The sequence below is a fragment of the Thermobia domestica genome, chromosome 12 (assembly GCF_964235325.1).
Source record: "Thermobia domestica chromosome 12, izTheDome1.hap1.1, whole genome shotgun sequence".
NCBI lineage: Eukaryota > Metazoa > Arthropoda > Insecta > Zygentoma > Lepismatidae > Thermobia > Thermobia domestica.
The window spans coordinates 12,608-34,404 of NC_137465.1; the positions used below are offsets into that span (position 1 = coordinate 12,608).

General features: G+C 36.0%; 1 protein-coding gene across 10 annotated transcripts in view; it reads left to right on the forward strand.

The window, feature by feature from the left end:
• Positions 1-1,656: 1,656 nt before the first annotated feature.
• The window catches only part of LOC145666288 (uncharacterized), a 42,209-nt gene continuing 22,068 nt past the window's right edge, over positions 1,657-21,797 (forward strand). The window contains exons 1-3 of one of the 10 annotated variants that reach the window (XM_081733362.1): positions 1,730-1,773; positions 6,014-6,115; positions 13,785-14,082. In XM_081733362.1, the coding sequence (XP_081589488.1) occupies positions 6,103-6,115; positions 13,785-14,082 (311 nt within the window). In that variant the 5' untranslated portion in view covers positions 1,730-1,773; positions 6,014-6,102. The other 9 variants (XM_081733354.1, XM_081733361.1, XM_081733355.1 and 6 more) reach the window with 9 other exon arrangements.

The window sequence follows — 21,797 nt, forward strand, 5'->3', positions numbered from 1 at the left end:
CACTTAATATGATGTAAGTGTTTCTCTTTCACTAGGAAATAGCTGAGTTGAATTGAGTTGATTTTGAGTTTAACGTACGGTTCAGCAGCGAGGCTATATGAGACGTGGACCTACTGATTAACGTGGAATCCGAACCACATGAGCTCCCGCCGGGAATCGAACCCGGACCTCCCACGCCAAAGGCGCGTACGCTAACCGCTTAGCCACGAAGGAGCTCTCACTAGGAAATAGCGTTTGCACAATTCACTAAGATGTTCAATGCTTCTAATAGGACAATGACACGCGGTAAATAAAGCTAACCCTTCCTGGACTCGAGTAGTGTCAAAAGAAACGTTTGTCACCGGGAATTCTATTTTCTTTTGTTTATTTGAACTAAAAGGTTCTGCTGCACTTACATTTTTTTTTTAGTTTTGCTATCTGCTATAAGATCACAAAATTTTCCTTTCAAATTGCACTTGCAGTATTTCCACCGAGATACCTACGATCTTACTCAATCTCCAGTACCCAGTCTTTCAAATTTGGATCATTTAGAAAGTCTTTTCTAAATTTTTGAGAATAACTTGCTCTTGTTCGACCCATTGTTACACCACACAATGACGAATCAGTGAGTAGAAAAAGAAGAACATTCCAAAAATAAAGTATAACATTCCACGATAACAATTTCTCTATAACTAAATATCCAATTCCATTACATTTTTGGAATTTTGGGAAATGAAATGTCTTAACATACGTTACAAATCTCCCATACAATATTTTTACGTAAGCAATGGTATTTCCGGTAAGCAGTTTTAATTTTCGCTTTTCAAAAGTAACGTGTTGGGGAATATTCTCCTTTTTCTATTCACTGATTCATTGTAGTCAAGAAACACTAAAAGTAGCACAAGTCCACATAAACCGGAAAAAGAAACGACCGACCACAGAACTGTGAACTAACAACTATTAATTGACGGGAAATGGTAGCGGGAACAGAGTCCTCATTCGAACAAAGTTAGGCCGTCTCGGATGCTTAATTCGGAACGATCATATCCAGTGAAGGAACGAAAGGGACGAGCATACGTCTCGATTGAACGAGATTGTCCCGTTGATTTCGAAAAAAGAGAACGTTGCTAACATACCACGTCCCGAGAGCAACATTGCCATATACCACTTCTATAGTACACAGGTAATTCGCAAGCATCTGTAATACACTCGTTCAATACCTAGATAAGAAAAAATACAACAGTAACACATTTTATCAAAAAGTAACATGTTTTGAAAAAGGTTGCAAATATTTTTTTAAGAAAGCTAGATTTCCCGTTGCCCCGCTGCCAGCCAATTTTCACCGCTAGACACTATCGTAAAACCACCAGATTTAGCGGGAAACCGCTGCCGTTGGCAACACTGGTCCTGACCTACACCTTTCTATATCCTTTCCCCTCCTCTATCGCGACGCCTTAGATACCTAAACAACAAATCAAGTTCAAATTCTGAATAAGCTCAAAGTAAGGCTGTCAGGTATCTACTTGTACATGGTTATAAGATTGGGGATGAGGGGGTGAAAGCGAAAACGATGGAAAATACGTTTACTAAGTAAGTACAGTACTTGAACGGTTTGGATGAAGATAAATTTTGTCCGGAAAAGGGAAATTCTAAAGCTTGTGAAGGGAAAACGGCTCTGAGGGAATTGGCATCACTGCTCTATGTGAAGGCGGATGGACTATTTGGCGGAGAGGTACAGTTGTTTTGCTGTACGGAACGGATCCATAGGTTGTAAAATGTACAGAAAAAAATTGTGTAAGTCTTTAATTTGCCCATATTATATCGAGAACAGAACCCAAACAACCCCTGCGGTGCTTCTAACACCTTCCTACTAGTACTAGTATTACCTAGTGGTGCGCAATAGTACTATCAATCCACACCGAACAACCCTTAGTAATACATGTCGTCTTTGACTCGAATTTCGCTCTCTGAGGAAGGATGAGACATGGAATAAGGGAATCTCTGTAGCTGTAATTACATACACATTTAAAATATAATGTTATCAAAATTAGGATTGCATCTCAGGATGTTTCGTTAGTTCTGGCGTTTCCGGACCTGTGTTAATTAGGATTTGTTTTGTTCTTCATTACCTGTGTATATATGTGCCAAGCGTTGTTACAGAATTTTTGTAACACAGTAAATATTGTAAATAATCTTAGGTAATAGTATACATGAGAACCCCCTGATCTGCGTTTCTTCTGTGTTCTATCACTACTTCTACATGAAATACCATAAATTTTCTACGTAGTGCAATAGTAAGAAATATCCGCGTGCACAAGACATTCGATATGCGTTAAATTCTCTCCCCCCACACACATATCATAGATAAAGTACAAGGGCACTACACATGCAGTATCTTATCAGTCGATAAGTAAATAAAAGTCGCTTTGTTACCCCCTTTGTAAGTTCGTACATACTCAATGAATAATCCCTAAAAGTATGAGCGTCCTGCTCCTTCGGGAACGGATGCAGCTTCATGTATACTATATCCTAATCTTAAATTAGTGATTTCATAGTACACAGTAACAAAGCACAGTGTACTTCAATCAATATTCTGTATACATGCCATTATTTACACTGGGCAACCTTAGGAATTTTTCGACAGACTAAGTATCTTGTGGCAGTTACATAATCTAATTTCTTTATGACGTAAGTAATTAATGTGTTTACAATATCAGTAGTAGGGTCAAGTTTAGAAAATTCACTAAAATGTAAATTTAAAGTGTTCAGCAGTGTAGAAGTTTGTGGACTTTTTATACCAAATCTTTTTAACATATTTACTCGCATAAGACATATTTCTAATAAATATACATTTATGCATACTCTCTAAATATAATAAAACAACATAATACCATTTAGAATATACGTTTTAAAGAATCTTCTGGAGACCATTCAGAATATACGTTTTAAAAAATCTTCTGGAGATAACAGTGACAAATATACTCTGATTTAAAAAAACGAATTTTATTTAGTAATCATAATATAGCAATAGAATGCAATTTTCTTTTTGTTTGTACATAAATTCCCGGAATATTCCAATTTTTGAATATTTTCCTGGGAAGATTCCCAGGGAATATTCCCGGGAATTTGCGGATCACTACTATACCCCTACTCGTACTACTACTACTACTTAAACTGTTTATCCGTATAGTAAAACCGCATGCCTAATAACGTAATGTAACGTAACTTAACGCATTATAACCAAATGTAACTGAATGCAGTACAATTTGGTCCATTTTTACGATTTTGAAGTTGGTCCGGCGATACAGCAATAATGTCCAATGTGTAATCTCTGAGCCATTATTTTTTTAACCGTTAGTGTGTTTGTAGAAGAAAATATACAAAACGTGAGGGTATAAAATTCACAATGTAGCAACGTGAATTTATTCCATGTTTACAAATCAAGTTAGGGTTTAACTTTACAGTGCCTGCACCAGCTTGTATACTCACTCGAAAAAAAAAAAAAAAAAAAAAAAAAACTTAAAATGGGTCAAAACTACCCTAAGGTTAAGCTAACCCGTTCCTACCTCTATGTTACTTATCTCTATCTTACACTACTATACTGAATCGTCCTACTTGTTGATGCGTAGGTGGTTCGAGTATATTAAAGTTTACTCCGAGTTAGTATTTCACGTAAAAATTTCGTATTTCGTTTCCTCCAGAATTTTTCGCTCTCATCACAAAATTCTACTTAGCATTGATGGAATTCACGGGATTCACCAGAAATAATGTTGGTGCCACTTTACTATATGCATCCAACGGAAACATTTGGCCAATTCTTAAATTTGCTCATTTTATGTCGAGAACAGAAAGTTCCCTGTGGGGCTTCTAACCCGTTCCTACTACTACTCTTACTGCTTTAACTACTTATACAATGGATTTGTATAGTAAAACTGCACGAATACTTGTTTAAAATACAACCTTTTTCATGATTTGTGTGTAAATACTCGGTACGACAAAATACCCACAATAAAAAGAAAAACCAATTTGTGCTAAAGTGCCACCAAACAACACGAATGCCTTGTAACTGATTCAGACACTGCGAATCTCGTGCTCTGGTGTGGGTCCTAGTAATTGCCTGTCTTGGGAAAGATTCCTCCTAAGGTTCCCTCATTCCTACAATCAATCACTCGCAAATAATTTTCGTAAGTCCAAAGGAGATAATTTACTGCTGCTAGTTCTGTTATACAGTATGCAAAATTTGATCAAATCCATTGATACGTGTGAAATGCCTCTGTAGCAAAAAGATTACCGGCCCGCACGTTCACTAAATTCCTTTGCCAAATTTGTGGGAATGACATTGTCAGATATATTTTCTCGCCGTTTTTGTGCTAAGACGAGATACAATCGCTTTCAGACAAGAACTCCAACAGAATAGTACGGACGATTTCCGCTTCATCTAGTAACTAAATTAAGATCTATGAAATCCAGGGTATAATTTTAGATTGCTAACTTTGTACAATTACGAAGGAAAACAATATAAATCTGGATTGCAAACATGTCTTTATGTGAGCACAGTCTCAGTATGTTCGGCCACTCCGTACGCATACGTCTTTAATACTTAGTGGTAATATGTCATTGGAAAATAAATTGTAGTAGTGATTAGTAGAGTAGATTTCTGCCTAAGATTAAAAGAAATACTGCGAAAGCACCTGTAACCATACTTCAGTCCGATCGGAAAAACCTCCGGGGAAAGTTTTGTAGCTCCGGGAGGAAACATTCACTGGCGTAGAAAAAGAAACTTGAGATGAAGCTTATCAGGCAACTGTGATATAAAGTACTAACAGTCATATCTGAGTGAAACCAATATTTGTAAAAGGAGGAAATAATATACGATTGTTTGCCTGTAAGGTTGAGAAAATCGTGCAGATTTACTTTAAGACCTCTACTCGAAATAATTGGGGAAACAATATATCAGTTTTACTAATTTCCTTCTTATTGTCCCCTGAAGGATTTGCGATTGTTAACATGAAAATATGTCGCTTGAACTAGATAAAGTTCTATGGGTAATTGTTGAAAAATTACAATTCTTTTACGATTTGCGTATAAATACAGCTTCTGAATGTATAATGTAACAACTACAGTGCAAAAGATCACCGACCTGTGCTAGGCAGCCACTAAAAAGCACAAATGCACTTTACCCGAGTCGTAGCAGGACGTGTGCGGGGCTGTGTGAAATGGGAGCAGACGTGTCAGAGTAGATGGTTATAAGAGTAAACGAACTCGGAGACAAGTGGTTTGATACATGTTTCATTAGCACTTGCAGTTGTTTCATACTAGTAACGCTACACTTGCAAAGATACAATACAGCGTCTGTACACTATATAGAAATACACCGCTCGTGGAAAGTAGCATCTAATAGAGCCCTTTAGCATATGCATTTACTTATTTAATGCGTCATATAGCAGTTGTAATGTTTACGGTACTACCAAGACACTTGTAAACCTAAAATACAACTCTATTATTTTATATTAAATTTTGTTGCTTGCAGTGATTTGTTCCTTAAAGATATCTGTTGTCATGTCTTTCTATGCAAAGTGTTCTATTTTACATGTAAATCTTCGAAACTGTGCGCCAAAACTACATCAGCTCCGAGGTAATTATTATTTATTCGTCATACGAAGAAAGAAACTTTTAAGTTGTAAAAAGGCTATTAATATGAACAGGGATTTATTTTATTAAAGTAAGTTTATTTGAAAAATTTGGTTAAAAAGAAAGGTAACATATTTCTCTTGCCTTTTTGTTTTACTTAAGTTTTAAATGTTATCAAATTAATTGTTGATATATATGTCCATTGGGTAGTTCCGTATTAAGATTTGACTGGGATTGATTTTGGTGTTTGAAATATGAAAAAACATCATTACTTAGCAAAAAAAAAAAAAAAAAAAAAAAAAAACATGCGAGCGGGTGTCTATTTTTTAAATGTTTCAGTTCAGTAAAATATACCATTTACGCATTCTCATAATACGTTTGTTCTTTTGTTAATGTAATTTAGGTAGCGCTGGACTGTAAAAGGATTAGGAGGGAGCCCCATTGTATATGTTACAAGATCTCTATAGATAGTCTAAGGTTATTCTGTGCGTCATGTTCATTTCTGGTAAGAACTCATATTAGGATCCAACCTTAACCAGTATGTCTATGTTTCATATATCATTGCTACAAAATTGGACGCTAAACGCAAATAGAACCAATAAACCAAAAAATACAATAAGTTATTAGAAGAAATGTAAAGAATTAAATACTGGAGAAGCAAATTAAAACAGGCGACAACGATAAATTTAAGTAGAAATTGCTTATGCTACATGCATTTGAGTAAAGGTAAATGGCTGGATAGAACAAGCAAATCTCCATAACATATTACGACACATCTTGAAAATGTTATCCATTTTAATTGGAAAATTTGTATAGCATTGCCCTCACCTTTTATTTAAATAATATAAGCTAGTAATATAGTAGAAGATATTTTAGTTTTGGCGTTTCCTGTGCTCATGCAACACTGATCGTACGTTGAGTATTGGTAAATTTATTTGAAAAAAAAAGCAAGAATCGTACCTCGATAACGTAATAATGTATAAGAAAATTATAATGATAATGAAAAAACAACATATAGGCCTATGATATTTCATATGTAAGTAGAAGAAAGTAATAGGTTTTCCTTTCACAAGGGATAAAATTTTAAAAAATCGTATATTGAAGAGTATTTCGATATTTCTGTTAAGTTCTGTATTTTTAGCATTTAGGCATATCGTTATAAGTAGTAACAAATTTTCGGATATTTTAAAGTACTGCTTCCAGTACTTTTTATATCCCTAGTTTGATCATAAACAATTCCAAGCACTTACTCAATTTCACCTGAAGTAGCAACTACCGTTGTCTTCTTCCTTCATTGTCCACTGCCCTCACCTGTTCTTGTTACGCCACTGTCATAAGGACCACAGTTTCTAAAGTTTAACAAGCAATAAAATAAATAAATATGATACTAATCTCGTCAAGTAAACTGCAAGGAGATTGTTTATGATGCAGTTTCTTCTAAGACGGAAATCGATATTCTTCGATCGAAAAATCACCAAGCAGACGCCACCGGCTACACGCACATTCTTTTCGAACAGCAGACAGACCGACGTCTATGACTAAACTTGGTTCGTGGTACTTCATTTGTATTTCTACAGAGTTTCTACGTTACTTTACAAACTGGTTCCTTTCAACCATCTGTTCATGGTTAGTACTTTGCTTCTTTCTAGTACAAATGGAAACGGAACTTAAAGAATCATATTATTAATTTGTTATATAAAGTACAGTTAATGAAGTTTAATTTTTAACCCCCAAATAATTTATAATCTAGAAGTAAATAATAATAAATCAAAGTAATTAGTTATATGGTTCTTATAATTTAGAAAACAAAGCATAGAAAGGGAAATAAATTTCCTCCCAGGTCCCAGCAATGCACCTGGGTATATGCTAGGGGATAAAAGCTGGAATATCCTCATTTTCTTTATTTTCCGTCCCACGAAATAGTCCCACTGGCTGCCGGTGCTAGTGCCGCTTCGCGTAACCTAAGCTAACCATATTCAGTCTAACCAAATATCTCAAGGGTTTTTAAAGAAATATATACATTTCTTTAAAAATTGTGTGCATAGTTTCTTAACGTAACGCATAGTTATGCGAAGTGACGTAATAACTACTATTTCGATTATCTCTATTTTCCAGATAGGGTCGCGGTGGCTCCGTGGTAGAGTGCTCACCTCTGGAGCATGTTGTTGCGGGTTCAAACCCTGCTCCCGCCAAGTGAAATTTGTCGTGGACAAACACTGTGTGCGTGGGTTTCCTCGGGGTTCTGCCGTTTTCCTCCCACTTTCTTCATTTCATTCATTTCTGATCATCTCCGTCTCCTTTAGCCTAGCCGGCATAACCGTGGGACGTAAAACTCAAAATTTCATTTCATTTTCTATTTTCCAGATACGCTAAAATTTGTATAACATTGCTGTCATGTTTTATTAAAAAAAATATATGGTAGTGATATAGTAGAAAATATTTTAGTTTGGCGTTTTCTGTGTTCATGCAACAGTGATCTATGTTGAGTATTGGTAAGTATATTTAAATAAAAGAGAAAAAAGCAAGAGTCGTATCTCGATAAAATGTAATAATGTATAAGACAATTATAATGATATGGAAAAAGAAGATATAGGTCTATGATATCTCGTATGTAAGTAGAAGAAATTAATAGGTTAGGTTTTTCTTTGACGTGGGGTTAAATTTAAAAAATCGTATATTGATGAGTATTTCCATATTTCTGTATAGTTCTGTATTTTCGGCTTTTAGGTTGGGGAGAGTAGTCCACAGTGAGACAAATTTTTTTTTCTGGCGTGTATTTATTATATTAAAAGAGTGCAAAAAGTGAAGTAGCCATTTTTTGAGGGTATATCTCAGCTAGAATTTTAGATACATTTTACCAAAAAATGGTTTCATAGTATATGTGGGAGGAAGCGAAAAATAACCTAGGCCCTAATGTTTCACTGTGTACCAATAGTAGTGCACAGTGAGACTCAAGTTAGTAAATACATTTGTGCTTCTAACTATTGTTTTTAGACTAATTATAACAACAAATAGAAGTTTATGTACACAAGCGAACACTTACACTTTCAGGCTTTTGAAGTTTTCTCCATGTTTTCCTGCTTTTTGCAAACGCGTAACAATGTATTCATTAATTCCCTTTGAAAAAGATTTACGTTTTCAAAGCAAACTAATGCATGCATTAATATTCTCTTGTGAAAGAGCCTGAAAACACGAAAGATTTTAATTAAGCAGCCTAACAGTGGAAATGTTTCCTTGTGCACAAAGCCTATGCTACTCAAGTAAAAAAAATGTGACATCGATATTGTAAACAATACAAACAAACATGTGCAAAATGTCTTAATGGAAATCTATGCTTCCAAAAGCTAAAAGGAAATTATGAAATCTTTCAGTCTCTTAGTTTGTATTTAGATCTGTTAAGGCACAACAGGGAAAATTAATCTGCTCTACTGAAAAAACTATAGCATAGGCTTAAGAATAATATGATATCGACAACGTCAACAATTCGCAAACATGTGCAAAAAATGTCTTAACGCAAATTTATGCTTCCAAAACTAAAAGGGAACTTGATGAAACCTTCGAATCTCTTAGTTTGCATTGGAAGCGGTTTAGGCAGAACCGTAGCAATATCAGATGGACCAACTACTGCTATATCTTGTACGATAGGCTTCACAAACGCACCACTTTAGCACTTTTCCTTAAATAGGAAACTACATTCACCTTCTTTTCTTGAGGGATTGAATATTTCAGCGACATAGAACACATCCTTTGGGAAACGCACGAGAGCAAAATCACCTGGAACTGGCACACGATCTAAATCGGCGAATTCACTTAGGTAGTCTTCTGAAAGAAGATCTCACGCATCATTATCATCATCCGAACCACTCAGGATGGTGTCAATGTTGTCATTAATCGAAGGTTCGTCACTTTCGGTATCGTCAAATAAGTTACAAGCAATGTGCTTTTTTTTCTTTTGTTCCAGTTGATTTTGTTTTCTGGATTTGGCTTGCGAGTAGAGCTCACTCCGAAGTGTCTGTCTTTTTCCAGTTCGGCGTTTTCCAGTATTGTTTTTCTTACTTTCTGCTATCGGAAAACCACGAAACTCAGCTGGCGAAACAAATGTTTTTCCATAGGTACCCTCCTTTAAAGTTTGGGAGATATTGCACTGCTCGTAATCCTTATCACATTGAGTCGTTGTTGAACTGTTGGGGAGTGTTGATTTTGCTGATGTGTTACTTAGAGTGCTGAATATGGAGGATGTTGATGCTTCCGGTGTCGTCGTTACTGTTCAAGGTAAAAAAATCTGAGGGGTCAAAGATGTCCTGATCAAAGGGATAAATTTCATTGGCTTTGAAGCCTGCAACGATGTTAGTTGGTGTAAGTGCTTCGCCAACACATGCTGCAATTTGGTAAATAGGCAAGGAAACACCTGGATTTCTCAACAACCAAGAATCAACTGCAGCGTTGTAGTACACTTTTAAAGGTCCAAACACGGAGACATCTAGAGGCTATAACTTGTTACTGCACTATGGAGGTATCGTAAGTATGGTAACACCAGCGCTCTTTGGCATATCGTTTACGCGGAGAGAAACGTGGCTTTTGTGATTATCGAAAATTAACAAAGACGGATTTTCCTTTGAATTAGGTGAATATTGAATAAAGTGTTGAAGAACTTCTGGAAATATGTCTGCTGTCATCCATCCTAAGGGATTTGCTAATCCTAAGTTTCCTGGAGGAGCTCCATTTAGCATGTGCGGTTTAAAGTTTTTCCTCGGAAAGAGCGTTACAGGAGGAAGAAACGTTCCAATTGCTGAGACTATTGCTGTCACTGTCACTGATTCTCCCTTCTCTCCACTAGTACATTTGTTGACTGGTTTTGTCCCTTCCTGTGCTATGACTTCTTTTTTTTTTAATTTTGGACTGTTGTTACGCCTGTTTCATCCAAATTGAAAACACGCGATCCATTAGCAAACTGAGGAAAACGACTATACACCCCATTTAAGTTTTCAAAAAACGCATTGACATTTCCCTCACTGAAAGCTGTTAATACACCACAGCGCTCTGTTTGTCTTACGCTAAGGTTTGGGTTTCGGTACAAAAGCCCTCGCATCCACTCTACACCTACCCATTTGTGTTCTTTCCATGTTTCCGGTATTTTGACTTCATTTCTAACTGCCATTTCGTATGCCAACTCACGTAGTGCTCTTGTTGTCAATCCATAGCTTAACTTGCTGCACGAAACGGCGTACTCTGCTAGACTCTTTTCTTCCAATTCAGATAATGTCTTGCGAACACTATAGTTCGGTTGCATCTTGATTGGGACGTCAGGATTATTTCTCTTCTTCTTGACGTAGTGAAATAGTGTTTGAAAGGACAGCTTCTTCTCCTTTGCTGCTTTTCGTAATGAGTACTTCTGTTCCAGTACCAATTTCACTGCTTCTTCCATTTGTTGCAGATCATTATTTCCTATCTTTCTTGGAATACCTCGCCGCCTCACCATAATGAACCTAAAAATAAAGAAAGCATGTTAAAGACGAGGAAGTAAGTTCCTTACATTAGTATACTAAGCATACAAAAAAGGCTACACAGGATGGGAAAAGTTAGATTATGTAAGATTTGTTACCATATCACAGAGGAACTCGAGTAGTTCTTTAACGCACCTGCGCTGTTCCTAGTAGGTAGGCCTCTCGTGGAAATGAAAAGCTATTCAACACTAAGTAGTTGCTAGTGTAATGTAGATACAGATAGGGATTCAGCTATGCCGTGAAATGAATGTTTTGTCGAAGATATTTTATTGCAATTTTCGGAATAACCTATGTCAGCGTTTCCCAACCTTTTTCAGTTTGCGGCACACTACGGGTGTAACTTGAATTCTCGCGGCACACTAGTAGATTTCATTATATGTAAATATAAAATACCGTGGTCTGTTTCTGTGATTACTGATCTCCTCACAGACTAGAAAGCTCGATCACTGGTTTTCCACCGTGGTAAACCATTATGTTTACTTTTCATTCTAATTTAAAAATAGAAAACAATTACAATGAAATATAGGACTTAGGTTTTCGAAAATACGTTTTCTTTTTCGAAAACTGTATCCAACCTTTCACTAAGAAGGAAAATCACTAAATAACGAACGAACAAACAAATCTCTTTTACTTTTAAAACACAAATGTAGGTAATTGGTATGCATGTTTGTTTTGTCAAAAGGATTGAATATTTAAAATTTCAAGTTACGAAATAGCCTGCATCAATAAAGAAGGAATAATGGCCATAACAATGATAACAAATACTTTTTTCAATTTTAAAAATGTACAGAAAAGTAACGCGGTATGAAACTTAAAATTGTAGATTCGTATTAGAGGTTCATAGTAATGTGAAATACAAATATACATTTTTCCCTATGTCTAGCAATATAATTGCTATAGAATTAATAATTTTGTTTCGATTTACTCGCGGCACACCAGCGGCCCATTCACGGCACACCAGTGTGCCGCGGCACACCGGTTGGGAAACGCTGGCCTATGTGCTCGAGAACCATTTTATCACCAGACCACCAAACCTAGGGAAAATTATAGTTGCATGTGTTCCGGTGGCGCCTTGTTGGGAGGGCTTCAAATAAATAGTTTTCAAACGTTACATCTAATGTTTTTGACTCAATCCATATTTTTGGTGACCTGGAAACAATTCTTGCCCCGGGAGCCACGTATCCTGATTACGGCCCTGCACCCACTATCCCGTAAAGTAACACAGAGTTTGTGCGTAAACGTTTGAAACAGACGTGACAATGACGCCGTGAGCGAAAATATTGCTTTGGATTACATTCGAACAAATATAAAACACTTGATTGTCCAGCCACTTGTTTGCATACGTTCCATTTTTTTTAATTCTCTTGTTTTAATAAATTGATCAAGATTATGTAGACAAACTTCATGAACCTGATCGACTGGTAGTAGCGCATCTAGAAACTAGAGAGAAAAGGGGATGGACTCAAGAATAGGAAAGAAAGATAGGCCCAAAGTCCAATAATCTACTAAAAAAAGGCATCTTTCTTAACGCACTTACTAGAATTTCGATCACAATATTAGTAATGTGTTGTAGCCAGTGTGCGAATTATTGAGGATGAGGCGAAACCACCTGTAAAACTAGACATGGATTGGATATCCATAATAAATTTGTTTTTCCTTATATTAATTTCTGAAATATATGTACACTTCATCCCCCTAAAAAGTTCCCGTTAATTCGCATACTGCTTGTAGCTATAGGCTAGGCTTTATTCCTTTAATAGGCACACTTCTGGAGGCCTGCTCTCAAATATATTTAGTGACATGTTTCGTATTTATGCATGGTACTCACTGAGACGCCATCTGACTATGTACTACATGTCTGTGTCTCAACGTGTACTTTTCAGAAGGTTAACAAAACAAGTCGACTCAATTAACAAGAGCGAGTGACTACTTTCACCCGCTGTGAACCGAAACAAATCATGCCTCTTTTGAATTGTTCCATCACAATAATATAATAGGATGTGACGGCATTTTGTAACAATTGCCTTAAATCAACAATAGTCGTAACTTTAGAAGTGAAAAAATAAAAACCTGTATTTCCTCACTCGTCCACACCATGCACAAACCGACTAAGCAACTGACTGCGAACTGATAGGGTTCCAACTGAGGGAGACACCTGGCGTCAAACTCGAAAAGCTACAGAGAAAACTTAATTCTCTCAATGTATACAATGTCACACTGTGGACTACCCTCCCCTATATCATTATTTTGGTATAAGTAGTAGCAAAATTTCGGATATTTTAAAGTACTGCTTTCAGTACTTTTTACATCCCTAGTGTGATTACAAACAATTCCACCCACTACTAAATTTCACCTGATGCGGCAATTACCGTTGTTTTCTTCTGTCCCGCTCATAAATTTTGTTAAAGCGAATAATATTTTTCTTATTGGTTTCAGATCTATTGGTTTTTCTCGAACATTAACTGCTGAAGGTTTCAAATCTCCGACGTGAACAATTTTATATGACCGAAATGGCTTCACATTATTTCAACTTTGACTGTAATAAAATTGAAATAAAAACAGAAAACAATCGTATTAAAGGTGAAATAAAAACAGAAAATGAGTCATTTAAAGAATGTAATTATAAGCTATGTACTAGTAACACTAATGACCATAAAGACCCTCTTGCAGTACTTGTGGAATATAAGAAACGAGAAAGTGCGGAAGGAGAGAATGAACATGAAACGATATCAGATTGGAAGCTAACTTGGAAAGCAATATGTTTGGTGCAGCGCTTACCAACGGCTGATGTATTTGCAAGTACCGAACGTTTTCACAGTAACATCAGGCCAACATCTCCCGATCTTACAAACATCACAGAAGGATCAAGCAGTCACATGTATGCCACTATTGGAAACAAGAACGATGACGAAGAGGATGTTCAAGAAAACAATAATCGAGAAGCTGGTTGCAATGTACAGGCCCTGAGGTACGTTTAAATGCGTTTATTTCACCTCGGATATGTTTTGTATAAATATTTCTTTTCAACACTTGCAATACTTTGCTAAGTATTCATTTTTCCTTTACCTTAAACTGTGTTATTGGAATCGCGAACATTTGAACACATAAATAATTCAACCTAATGCATAGCGTTGTAAAAGGTAAGACTGTTCGGCACTGAGATAATTATGCAAAGGTAATGGTAAATTGCTATAAACCACCTTGCACCAGGGCTTGAATATCAGGATTGAATACCTACACGCTTCTGAGTAATGTCAGTATTCGGTAATTCTTTTCCTATTACAGCGAACAGTACCTCGCCGAATTATTTGTATCTTTCCCCTCTCACTCAAAAGATTTCATGATATAAAAATCATATTTTAATATTCATTTATATATCGGTTTTGAAACTGTAACATTAGTTTATATACAAAACACCTGGGTAATTAAAACTACCAAATGTGGATCACACGACGGAATTATCAAGTTTTTTTTTTTTTTATAAGATTGTTAACGTTACAGAATCCTTTCACTTATTGTGATATCCTTAATATTGATGTATCACAAACGAACTCTTACTAGACCAACCATAAATTCACCTTTTCCTCTTTTACAAGTAGCCTATTTTTTTAACTGGTAAAAGTTCTTTTCTCAGAAGGCTATATCTTTAGATGGAGTGTCTCATAATATGCACTTGTACCGTTTGTAAAGCTTATAGATAAAAGGTTTTTTTCTTGTTACTTTTGTATGACATTAGCAGGCAAAATAATGTGATCTGTTAAAAAAACGTTTTCATTTGTTCTTTGAACACTGACCATGTTATTGGGTCAAGTTTGCTCACTGGAAGTGTGATCACTTCCGGCATTGGGACTACGGTTTCTGTCCCAAATCGCGATAGATTCCTTCGATTTCTTGGAATTCTGATTTGGTTCTCACTTTCCTCATTGCACTATTGTTATTCGTTTTACCTTTTTCTTTAGCCTGGGTTTATAAACATAGGATGTTTAAACTTAAAATAACCATTATACAAATAAATGTTGACAGTTAAGAAGCCCAAGGTAAGAGAATCTAAGAGGATTAAAATTCAATTGAAATCGAATAGGATTTGATAACATTACAAAGAGAAGAAAGTTATGAAAACTTAACTACTCTCTTTCGACTTTTTCAGGCGAATACATTACTTCCATACTTCATTTTGCTTAGGTATAGACAGCAATACCTATTCTATAACGAAATGTTTTCAAGTTATAACTTTAGGGTTTTTTCTTTGTGTTTAAATAATAATTAATCACATAACCGTTTAATGAGAAATATCGAAACTGGTACTTTGTAATTGTTTAATGAAATTGGGGCAAACACTATTAATATAATGTGTGCTGTTGTACGTTTATTTAATAAGTAAGCATTAAATTATTTCAATGATTGACTTTAAGAAATTTATTAACGCAAAATTTTAAGATTTTCAAGTAGAATACTTTTAATAGAAAGTGCGAGACAAAAGAGAGAATGAAGAACGAAAATAGTTAAGACTTTCTGCTACAGTAACTGACTTGTGTAGGAAATGACTTCATTTTACCGTTTTGACTCTTGCCTTTAGGCAAGCTATAACCAGTATTCAACCTGCATATATTATTATGGCGTGATGTGCTGTTACTGTAGAGGAAATATAGGTTTTGGAATTAGCCATATAGATTCACACTCAGATTAGAAACGAAATGTGAAAGTTCTTTGTGTTTCCTTCCTTCTCACCACGTAAAATTTAATTCAATCATGTATTACATTTAAATAAATACACATAAGAAATGTAAATATATAATGGTCATTTTCATCAAGTGTTTCTTAGACGTCGAACATAATAGGTGACGGTTGACCAGAGTGGTGGCTAAGAGTAGAAGATCAGAGTAATTTACTAAGGCTAAGGTACATAGTGGGCTTAGTGGATCGTGCTGTGAAGTAGTGAGTGTTTAATGGATGAAGTTTTTATTGATTCAAGCTTTTCGGATACACACATCACCTTTTTAAATCTGAAATATGTTTGACAATTTTCTTTATGTCCGATTAAAATTTTCAATAGAAGTATAATATTAATATTACACGTTACAGTAGTGATGAGTAATGTTTAATGTTTCGGATGGAATTCTCGAACTCATTACATTGGGATGTTTTAAGCTATGTGTTGGTTATTAGCATTGTATTGATGTCATTTTGGTGGATTTAGTAATAACTAATTGAACGTGTAATCTACCTATATTTAACCCTATGCGTTCCAGCTCTGATGATTCATAACTACTAAAAATAGATAGAAAACTTGTCGACTGGAACGCTTACGATTAGGTATTAAGTATTCCATCTAACAGTCCTACGGCAAATGGAATGTTTTTCTTTATTTTTCTTTTATGTTTCTCGCTTTTCAGCTTCCTCTTTTAACTCCCAATATTATAATTTTAATTTCATCGACTCGTTGTGTTCTTCCTGTTTCTACTTCTTTCTTCCCTTCCGTTTCGACTTTTATGACGATATGAAGAGGAAAAATTTTTGTTCGTGTCCAAATCAGTTGGCCTTCCTACGTGGGATGCCGGCTAATTGTGCCAAATTTAGAATGTGTCTTATACGTTCAAGTGGTTATTATTTTATTCACAACAAAATTGATTAGAATTTGAAATTTTACTTTTTTGCAATTTTGCATTCAAGACACACATTACGCAGAAATGCAATAAATTATAGAGATGTTCTAGGGATATCAACCAGGTGAAGTGCGACGATAGAGTCGACGTTTCAAGAACTGACACCGTTCTCGTCTTCAGGGTGATTATACTGACACCAGTTCGTGTGTATATATATAGGAGAGGTAAGGGGGTTGGACTTAAGAATCAGTGTCTCTGATTGGATGGCCTATAGCTTAACGCTGATTGGTCGTATTCATATATGCTTTCTTTATGACTGGTGCCGATGTCTGGGTAAGGTTAAATCCTGTACCCCTGTTGATATTGTTGGGTTCTTGTATTATAGTAAGAGATTGTTTAATTATCCTATCCCAGTGGTTTGAGCTCTTTAAAATAATTTTCGTGTCTGAAAATAAAATTTTGTCCCGTTGTACTGTGTTCCTCCAGGGCTGATTTCTCCGGATGAAACAGCTTGATGTGTCTCTCACGCTCCTTGCATCGATATTCCTTTGTTCGTCCTGTTTGTACTATGTAAGTTTTCCCGTATTCGCAGGGAATGCAGTATACTCCTGGTGTTTTAAGACCCAAATCGTCTTTAACTGGACGGAGTAGGTTATGTTAGGTTAGGCGGTCTGTGTATGATTTTGATGTGTCTCTTCATGTTCCTAGGAATTTTTCCAGATAGTTTCCCAGTGTATTGCAGGACTGCAATGTTGACTGGATCCTCAGATTCTGTAGTGGTCCTTTTAAGGACCAATCGAATGTCATTTTCATTGTATCCATTCTCCAGTATGGTCTTCGTGAGATGTGCAGGTTAACTGCAGAAGCGTTCTTGGTCCCAGATGATTTTCCTCTAAGCGCAAGCGTGCTAGTGACTGTATTGCCCTTTGGTGTATTGTGAAAGCTGTTTCCATTAAGATAATGTTCAGTGTGGGTATTTTTTTTTTTTTTTGTAAACACTGTGGCCCAGACTTCCATCAGGTTTGCGACGAATGAGGATGTTTAGAAATTGTATGCAGCCTTTGATGTTGCTGCGTTGATTGTTGAGAAATTCAAGGAATGATCGCAGTGCATTTCTCCCACGAGGCCAGATGACAAAGGTATCTTCAACATATCTATAGAAACACGTTGTCTTTAATTGTGCTGATTTCGCGCTTTCTATTCGAAGCTTTCCATGAAAAAGTTTGCCACTGGTAATCCCATGGCAACGTCGTCCGTTTGTTCATAGTACTGTCCGTCGAAGAGGAAATATGTGGAAGTTATTGTGATCTTGAATAAATCAACAGTCCCCGGCGAAAGTGCTCACTGATTAAATGTAACGTGTCTTATACTGGGACTCCGGTAAACAGAGAGACCATATTAAAAGTGACTAGGATGTCGTCTGGAGAAATGCGTGTCGTGTTCAATATTTCCAGGAATTCACATGAGTTCTTGACGTGCTTTTCAGACTGTCCTATTAGCGGTTAAAGAAGAGTAGTCAGGTACTTAGCCGCACAGTAAGTTGAGTTTCCAATCGCCCAAAGAATATATCTAACTGGAATGTCAATCTTGCGTACTTTCGGAAGCCCATACAGTCTCGGTGGTTGGCAATTATGTGGCGTAATTTTCGTGCGTGTTTCTTCTAGTGTGTTGGTTATCTTCAGAAGGTTGATAATTCTACGTTCATTAATGGAGGTGGGCTCTTTCTTGAGTTGTCTATAATTCGAGTCGTTGAGTAAATCCGAGATCTTCTTGTAGACTTCAGTGGGTATGAGTAATGTCGCGTTGCCTTTGTCCGCTGGCAGTACAGTATTGCTAGCGTCTTGACGAAGTTTCTTAATTAATTTTGTTCTCTTTTTGATGACTGGTCTTTGCGATATATTTTTCTGTACTGTGTGCCTGTAGTACTGACTCTGAATTCTAAAAATATATTTATAACTCAAGAAATATGGATTTTCAAATGTTTAGTTTTTTCAATATTAATTCTAAGGATACAAAGTTCCTCCCCCCATTAATCTAGCTCTTTTCTCGTTCATTTGATTATTTTCACTCCTGTGTCATACATTTTAACTTAGTCAACTTCTCTGTATTATTATTAATATTAAAAGTGGTAGTAGTATTACTTAAATCGATATTTATGATGATGGTGATCTCAAGTCGTTACGGTATACTTATTTTACACGTCTGTTATAAAATCGGTTTCTTTACTTAACTCCAGAAAAATGTTTGACGTTTGTTGTGGTCACACTCTTATCCCCGGATTTAGCACCACGTCGTAAGTACTTACTTATTCACTAATAAGTTAAAAGTCTAAATAACACAAATATTATATCACTTCTAATAGAATTCAGTAGTCCTGACAGTCAATAAAGAATATAAAGGTGAGATCATTACAGCATATTGTGTTGATCTTATTAAATGCATAATTAGTTATTTGTTCACGGATATAATCTTTACTTCAGGAGTACATACATTGTTTTATAAACAATTGGTCACATATAGATATATAAATAAAGATTATGAGTCGCATTCTGTAAATAACTCATGAACACAAGATGAGGTATTTAAAGTAGCAGGATACCAAGTACGGAAGTGCATTCGAGAAAATATTTGAAAATGCTTACAGATGATAGCGAGTGTAGGAGTACGAGTGGAGAACGAGGTGTCTTGGTTACAACATGCTGTATTATAAGTGCATCGGGAAATACATTGCCATAAGCAATGATCTCCCCTCGAAAAACCTTCAAGCCACACATGATTCGCGGTGCCCCTCCCGGAACCCTGGGGCAAGTTACTAGCTCTGGATGGATGACAGGTGAAGTTTTTCCTGAAGTGGTGAGACATTTCATTAAACACAGTGGCTCTTCAAAGGACAATCCAACCATTTTTATATATGATAATCATGAAAGTCATTTGAGTATTGAGGCGTTGAATTTTGCTAAAGAAAAAGGCGTGATTGTAGTCACTTTACCACCACACTGTAACAGTAAACTTCAGGCGTTGGATGTGTGTGTTTTATTCATTTAAAGATCATTATAATGCAGGTGTCGATTCGTGGTTGCTGCATCATCCTGGAACGCCAATGGCAATTTACGATATTGCTGCCTGTGTTGGGGTAGCTCACGAACGCTCTATGACACCATCAAACAACAAATCTGGCTTTAAGAGAATGGGAATTCTTCCATTCGATAGTGAAATATTCACTGCTGATGACTTTCTAACCAGTTATGTTGCTGATCGTGATCCTTGTGATAACTCAAATGATACAACAGCTCCAGCAATCAGTGATAGTTCCCCAATGGTAGTTTGTGCTGAAAGTGTTGAAGACTCTTCAGGTCCTAGTGTATTAGGAGCAAGTATAGAAATAGGCATATAAACCGATAGCCCTATTGAAAGTAACACTTCCAAATTTATCAGTCCAGTCCTTTTCAAAGGATTCCCTAAAGCTGGTAAAAGCAAACGAGCTACGACTGGTCGCACGAAAGCGTCAAGCATAATCCCAACTGATACGCCTGAGAAACAGAAAATTGAAAAGAACTTAGAAGAAAGACAATTGCGCAAACGGAAATCATCAGGTGTGTGTAAAGGTTTATTTCCTTGCAAGAAGAAAAGAAACGAATATGATTTCATTTCCTCTGATAGCAACGATGAATGTGACCATAACATTTCATCAAGCAGTGGTGACATAGAATTTCCTGATACGAGCCCTACATTTCCGCACGTTGATCCTAGTGGTTTCAAGAGCTTGAACGTGATCCAGAAGTTGATGATTTTGTGTTGGTTGACTTCACGTGATCTAAAAACATTTTTTACATCGCAAAGGTTATTATGTCAAAAGACAATAATAATGATTTACAAGTTAGTTTTTTAGAAAGTGCATAAAATATGAAGGCTACTTTTGGTATCCTCATGTTTCAATGTGGCATTAGTTCATCTCCGATGTGAATATGATATTCCCAAATCCGAAACGTTTAGAATCCACAAACAGATTGCAATCTTTTGTGACATTCGACAATAACTTCGATTTGCTTAACATCCGTTAACTATGTAAGCGCATATCGATCCGTAACAGTTTAAAATTATATTGTTTCGCAAGAGAAACCATAAGTTGCTTTGTTTTTATTAGTAAGACCATGTTACTTTTTGTTTTTGTTTTTATTCCTTACTATGTCTCACTGTGGGCCATGGCATGTCTCATTGCGGCCCTATGATGGGCCACAATGAGACAAACGGAGACTATTTTTCGATTTATCGTCACTTCCTTACTGTAACCAATATTTGTTTGGAAATACATGCCTTATGTGCACAATGAACCAAATTCTCATTATAACTTAGGTTCTTATTTTTATAGACACGATTAAACAAAATATTACTGATTTACTACTTTTTGTCTCATTCTGGCCCACCCTCCCCTATATATATTTTATTTGATGGGCTCTTTCTTAATCTACAGTCGATATTCTTGTATATTAAGTTCTCAAATTAATATTTTTATACTTATCACTTAATAAAAATTTAACAATAGTTATAAGCATGCAAGCACTGTAACTACCTACATTAAATCATTTATATTATCACAATAATACTAACAATATCTTTCAGTGCGGATATTTGCTTTTTATTATTATTATAATGCATACTTTCAATATCAGATAATTGTGAAAAAGAGTAAGAAAAAGATATTTATTGAACTGCTGCTCTGTCTCACGACGCCATCATAGTTGTTTTGTATTTTCCTGCAATCAACTCGGGTGCTGATTGTCTCCTGAATGCTCTTGAATTGCATTGTTTCGAACAGGACCGAAACGAAATTTCTTGAATGAAACTATTGAATTCAAGACAAAAATGACGTCAGTGCTGGCCTCTTTTTCATCAAATACTCTTGAATGGTCTTGAACAAGACTCTTGTTCAAGCTTTCTTGGATCGTCTACAAGCAGTATTAGACATATACAAATTCTCTATATAATGCAACCATACTAATATAATAGCCACAAAAACATACCTTCTTCCTCAATGGTCGGAACAAATAGCCAGTCAACGACGTCTGTTGAAGACAGCCTA